Source organism: Mandrillus leucophaeus, unplaced genomic scaffold, assembly GCF_000951045.1.
Source record: "Mandrillus leucophaeus isolate KB7577 unplaced genomic scaffold, Mleu.le_1.0 Scaffold164, whole genome shotgun sequence".
NCBI lineage: Eukaryota > Metazoa > Chordata > Mammalia > Primates > Cercopithecidae > Mandrillus > Mandrillus leucophaeus.
The window spans coordinates 1453963-1460261 of NW_012101632.1; the positions used below are offsets into that span (position 1 = coordinate 1453963).

The 6299-nt window shown below is 56.2% G+C and overlaps 1 protein-coding gene across 1 annotated transcript in view; it reads right to left on the minus strand.

Moving 5' to 3' along the window:
• The window catches only part of MLXIPL (MLX interacting protein-like), a gene marked incomplete at its 5' end in the record, with an annotated part of 45201 nt that extends 38903 nt beyond the window's left edge, over window positions 1-6298 (minus strand). Inside the window, one exon of the mRNA XM_011976358.1 lies at window positions 6135-6298. Within this exon, the coding sequence (XP_011831748.1) occupies window positions 6135-6298 (164 nt within the window). The remainder of the gene's footprint in view (window positions 1-6134) is intronic.
• Window position 6299: the final 1 nt, after the last annotated feature.

Sequence of the window (6299 nt, forward strand, 5' to 3'; positions counted from 1 at the left end):
GGGAGGCAGAGGTCAGAGGATCTCTTCAGCCCAGGAGTTTGAGGCTACAGTGAGCTATGATCACGCCACTGCACTCCAGCCTGGGCAACAGAGCAAGATCCTGTCTTGAAGGAAAAAAAAAATCCACTGGATGGAAGAGTTTACACTGGTGAGGGTCCTGCTAGGCACAGGCCAAGTCTGCTGCCTCCAGGAAGCTGACCCAGGAGGCCAAGACATTCAGGATCTTAGACCCCCTGCCAGTCTCTCCCTCCCTCTCTCCTCTCCATCCACAAGCCAGGGCTGTGTACCAGTCCCCTCTAGCACACCTTTTTCTCCCTTGCTCAGATGAGAAGGCTGAGGCCCCAAGTCTTAGCCTTTTTTTTTTGAGATGGAGCCTCATTCTGCCGCCCAGGCTGGAGTGCTGTGGCATGATCTTGGCTCACTGCAACCTCCATGTCCCAGGTTCAAGCGATTCTAATGCCTCAGCCTCCTGAGTAGCTGGGATTATAGACATATGCCACGATGCCCAGCTCATTTTTCTATTTTTAGTAGAGACGGGGGTTCACCATGTTGGCCTGGTTGGTTTCGAACTCCTGACCTCAAGTGCCCCGCCCACCTTGGCCTCCCAAAGTGCTGGGATGACAGGCGTGAGCCACCGCGCCTGGCCCCCAAGGTTTAGTCTTTCAGAAAACCATGCCTGCTTCCTCCAGCGGTTTTTCCTGCATTCTGGGGGTGAAACATGGGTGGGAGCCAGTCTGACTCTGCAGCCTCTTTCCCCTTGAGTGCATTGGTCATTGGGCCCTCTCTCCTCCCTGGTCTCCAAGCTCCTGTGTTTGCTTTGGGGTGGGGGTGGGGGACTGCCCCCTCCCCACCAGGGACAACAGGCCTCATTACCCAAATAAGATACACAGCCCAGCTCCCTGGGCCACTGGCTGGCCCCCTCCCTCTGGGAATTAGATAAACACCATCTGTTTAGTAGGAAGACATGGGGGTGGGGGGTGGGGGGAGACTCTGCTACCTCCTGGGCCAGCTTCTTCTGTGGCACCTGGTGGGGGACTCCTGAGTCTGTGGTCCTTGTCAGTATCCCAGCAACCTCCCAGCCCATTCTGATCACCCTGTGTTGCACCCTCGACCTGCCTGCCTTCCCTCCCCCTTCCTTGCTAAGGTTATGATGTTCATGGCCCAGGCAGGGTTAGAGGAGATGTGACAGTGACAATATCCAAGCCCAGGAGGAAGAAAAGGAGTTGGGGCTATGAGAGAAGAGACTCGGCCTGGAGCAAGAGCCTAAAGCAGGGTTCAAGAACTTTTTACGACTGGCTGGATATGGCTCACACCTGTAATCCCAGCACTTTGGGAGGCCGAGGCAGGAGGACTGTAGGAGGCCAGGAGTTTGAGATCAGCCTGGGCAACATAGTGAGAGCCTGTTTCTACAGTTTAAAAGTTAACTGGGGCCAGGTGCAGTGGCTCATGCCTATAATCCCCCCAGCACTTTGGGAGGCCGAGGCGGGTGGGTCACCTGAGGTCAGAAGTTCGAGATCAGCCTAGCCAACGTGGTAAAACTCCATCTCTACTAAAAATACAAAAAATCAGCCAGGCATAGTGGTGGCAGGCAGTTGTAATCCCAGCTACTCGGGAGGCTGAGGCAAGAAGAATTGCTTGAACCCAGGAGGTGGAGGTTGCAGTGAGCCAAGATGGTGCCATTGAACTCCAGCCTGGGCAGCAGAGTGAGTCTCCATCTCAAAAAAAAAATAAAATAAAAAAAAAGTTAGCCGGGCATGGTGGTGCACACCTCTAGTCCCAGCTACTCAGGAGGCTACAGTGGGAAGATCACTTGAGCCCAGGAGTTCAAGGTTGAAGTGAGCTGTAATCATGCCACTGCACTCCAGCCTGGGCAACAGAGTGAGAACCCGACTCATAAAAAAACAAACAACTTCTTATGACCAATAGAAAAGTCTGACGGGGAGCAGTGGCTCAGGTCTGTAATCTCAGCACTTTGGGAGGCTGAGGGGAGAGGATTGCTTGAACCCAGGAGTTCAGGACCAGCTGGGCAACACAGTGAGACCTCATCTCTATTTAAAACTATTAAAAGGGTCGGGTGTGGTGGCACTTTGGGAGGCCGAGGAGGGCGAATCACCTGAGGTGAGGAGTTCAAGACCAGCCTGGCCAACATGGAGAAACCCTGTCTCTACTAAAAATACAAAAATTAGCTGGGCATGGTGGCACGTGCCTATAATCCCAACTACTCGGAAGGCTGAGGCAGGAGAACCACCTGAACCCGGGAGGCAGAGGTTGCAGTGAGCTGAGATCATGCCACTGCACTCCAGCCTGGGCGTCACAGCGAAACTCTGTCTCAACAACAAACAAACAGCAACAACAGCAAAAAAGACTATTAAAAGAAGAAAAGGGCTGGGCCCGGTGGCTCATGCCTGTAATCCCAGCACTTTGGGAGGCCGAGACGGGTGGATCACAAGGTCAGGAGTTCAAGACCAGCCTGGCCAACATGGTGAAACCCCATCTCTACCAAAAAACAAACAAATAAACAAACAAACAAAACTAGCCAGGCGTGGTGGTGGGCGCCTGTAATCCCAGCTGCTCGGGAGGCTGAGGCAGAGAATTGCTTGAACCCATGGGGTGGAGGTTGCAGTGAGCTCCGATAGCACCACTGCACTCCAGCCTGGGCGACAGAGCGAGACTCTGTCTTGAAAAAAAAAAAAAAGAAAGAAAGAAAAAGGTAGGACGCAATGGCTCATACCTGTAATCCCAGCACTTTGGGAGGCCGAGGTGGGCAGATCACTTGAGGTCAGGAGTTCGAGACCAGCCTGGCCAACATGATGAAACCTTGTCTCTACTGAAAATAAAAAAATTAGCTGGGGATGGTGGCACATTCCTGTAATCTACTCTGGAGGCTGAGGCATGAGAACTGCTTGAACTCAGGAGACGGAGGTTGTGGTGAGCTGAGATCATGCCACTGCACTCCAGCCTGGGCAACAGCGTGAGACTCCGTCTCCAAAAATAAATAAATAAATAAACAAGAAGAAGGAGAAGACAACTCAGACTCAGAGAGAGAGAGTGGAGAAAACTCCAGGTTCAGCTGTCCACCGCCCACCTTTCAGGAATTCCTTTTAGACTGCCACCTAACCAGGTCCTGTTTGCTCCCCTGCACCCTCGAGGCCCCTCTTCCTAAAGCTAGCCAGCTCTGACCATGAACAAGTGCTTCCTTGAAGCTTCTAGAAACTGCCTCCCTGGGGCTTCCACCCATGGAGCCACGGAACACGGCCTCCTCGATCCTCCCTCTGCCCACGCTACCCTGTGGAGGGTGAAACCCTGCCAGGCCTCTGCAGGCTGGTCTCTGGGTCAGGCTGGTCCCTGGTTCAGGCGGGTCCCTGGGTCAAGCTGGTCATTCTTCCCACCACCTTCTGAACTCTCTGCCTTACTGTCTCTTCCCATACAGTCCGTCCCCTGGGACACTCAATCTCTGTAATCTGCTCCCCTCCAGGGAACCCCTGAAACTGGGGGTCTTTGAAGATGAAAACACTGTCCCAGTTCAAGCCTTAGGGCTTTTCCTCTACGAAATGCGGAAATCTAGAAGCTCTCCTGGTACTGAGCCAACCCTCCATCTCCCTCCATCTCCCTCCATCTCCCTCCATTTCCCTCCATCTCCCTCCCCCATCCATCTCCCTCCCTCCCTCCATCTCGTTCCCTCCATCTCGTTCCCTCCATCTTCCTCCCTCCTCTATCTCCCTCCCTCCTTCCATCTCCCTCCCTCCCTTCCTTCCTCCCTCCCTCCCTCCATCTCCCTCCCTTCCTCCATCTCCCTCCCTCCTCTATCTCCCTCCCTCCCTTCCTTCCTTCCTCCCTCCCTCCATCTCCTTCCATCTCCCTCCATCTCCTTCCCTCCTCCATCTCCCTTCCTCCCTCCACCTCCCTCCCTCCCTTCCTTCCCTCCTTCCTTCCTTCCTCCCTCCCTTCCAACAAGGTCTCACTCTATCCTATGAGTGGAGTGCAGTGGCACGATCATGTCTCACTGGAGCCTCAACCTCCTGGGCTGAAGTGATCCTCCCACCTCAGCCTCCCCAGTAGCTGGGAATAGGAATGCGCCATCACACCTGGCTGATCAAAAAAATTTTTTTGGCCAGGCATGATGGCTCACGCCTGTAATCTCAGCACTTTGGGAGGGCAAGGCAGGCGGATCACCTGAGGTCAGGAGTTTGAGACCAGCCTGGCCAACTTCGTGAAATCTCTACTAAAAATACAAAAAATTAGCTGGATGTGGTGGGCGCATGTAATCCCAGCTACTCAGGAGGCTGAGGCAGGAGATTCTCTTGAACTCGGAAGGCAGAGGTTGCAGTGAGCTGAGATCACACCACTGCATTCCAGCCTGGGCAACAAGAGCAAGACTCCTCTCAAAAAAAAAAAAAAAAAAAAAAAAAAAAAAAAAAAAAAATTTTTTTTTTTTTTTTTTGGTGGAGACGGGTTCTCAGTACGTTGCCCAGGCTGGTCTCCAACTCCTGGGCTCAAGAAATCCTTGGATGAGAACCTTGGCCTCCTAAAGTGCTGGGCTTACAGGCAGGAGCCACTGTGCCCAGCCAGAGAGATTTACTGTTAATATATTAATATTTGGGTATTTGGGAAGAAAATACAGACTTCTCTACCCCAGCTATCCCTGACTGGGGTTAAATCAGCCTTGAGTCAGCCTCTTAGGGGGGCAGTTTTTTGGGCTGCGCTCTGTCCCTTACCTTGCCAGCTCCCCAGAACCTCTCCTCTTTGGTCACACATGGTCAGGAGTGGGGGTTGGAAGTGAGGCCCCCGCCAAGTAGACTGATGTGTAGTATATAATGAGAAGTCAAAGTTGGGGGTGGGTGGGGAATGGGAGACCCGCAGAAGGAGGAGTGCAGGCATTCGGTGTACCAGGACCTCAGATGCCCTGTCCCAGGCAGTCGCGTGACATTTGGGGAGGGAGGGAGAAGGGACGGGAATTTGAACTTTCCACACGGGTCCGGCGCCCTGGCCGATCGGGTTGCAACATGACCTGGGCCCGGGGCCAGAGCTTGTGGGCCAAGGTTACTCCGCCTCCAGCCAATGGGGTCGCAGCTAGGCGGCCGCGGTTGGGGGCAGGCAATACTCCCCCGACAGTCCCCACCCCAGCTCCCGCTCCCCCGCAGGGCGGCAGGTGCCGATCCGTAGCCAGCGGTTCTCAGAAGGGGAGGAGGCGCCGCGGAGGAAGAGGAATATTTGCACAGAGAAAAGATCAAGGCCGGCCGATCCCCCTTTCTCCCCTACGGGTTTTCGGTTGATAATTTATACTGGCCCCTCCGCTCCGGGGAACTTTGCTCCAGGGCACTGGGCCAGGCCTCGGGTTCGCGCCCTCCTCGGGGACGCGGGGCGTGGAGCGGAAGCGGGGCGCGGCCTGTGCGCTCTCTGAGGCGCTAAGCGGGGGTCCCAGGCAGCGACGGGCGCTCAGCCTAGTGTGTCGACGCGGGTAGGCGAACCCAGAACTCCCGGGCACCGGTGTAACCTCAGCGAGCTGCGCCCCTTGGACATTTCTGGGACATGCTCCTCCCGCCACCCTTGACATAGCAGATCAAGAAGAGGTGTCTCAGCAATTGCGGGGAGTTGGACGGGACAGTGGGCCAGTTTCAGTCCACTTTGGTTATGAACTGAGACAATCAGGGGAGCTGGGAGTATCTCAGGGTCCAGGAATAGGGCGGGCCTGGGCCAGGGCTGCTGGGGAGAAGGCCGAGGCCTGCAGGGGGTCGGGTGGAGTGGCTCCAGAGTGGAGAGTGGGGATGGGCGCGGGTGGCCTAGGGACCTGGGACTCCTGGCATTTTTGGAGGGACGGAGGGGCCGGGACCAGAGAAAGGGGACCAGCGGTCCAGGTAGAGGCGGGGCGCAGGCGGTCTGCGCCTCGGGGAAGAGGGGATGGGGGAGGAATGGGAATCAGAAAAGCGCGGGTCCGTCGGGGGCCAGCGGGCTGGGCGGCGATAGGAGGACCCCGGGGCTGGGAGAAAGGGGATGTTCAGGGCGTGACCAGAGCCTCCGGGAGCCGCAGGACCGGGTTCGGGTGGGGTGTTGAGGGCCCCAGCGCGCAGTCCTGCCCCAGACCCCCCAATCCCCATCTGGAGGCCGAGGCCGTCGGGGCCCGGAGCCACCCTCACCTGTAGGCCAGGCTCAAGCACTCGAAGAGGCGTGTGAGTGTGGGGTCGATACTGCGAGGCCCGAAGTCGGAGGGCCCCACGGACCCCTCCTGGTCGCGCCGCCGGGGCAGCGAGTCGCTGTGCGGCGACGACACCATGAAGTGACCGCTGTGGATGACCTGCGAG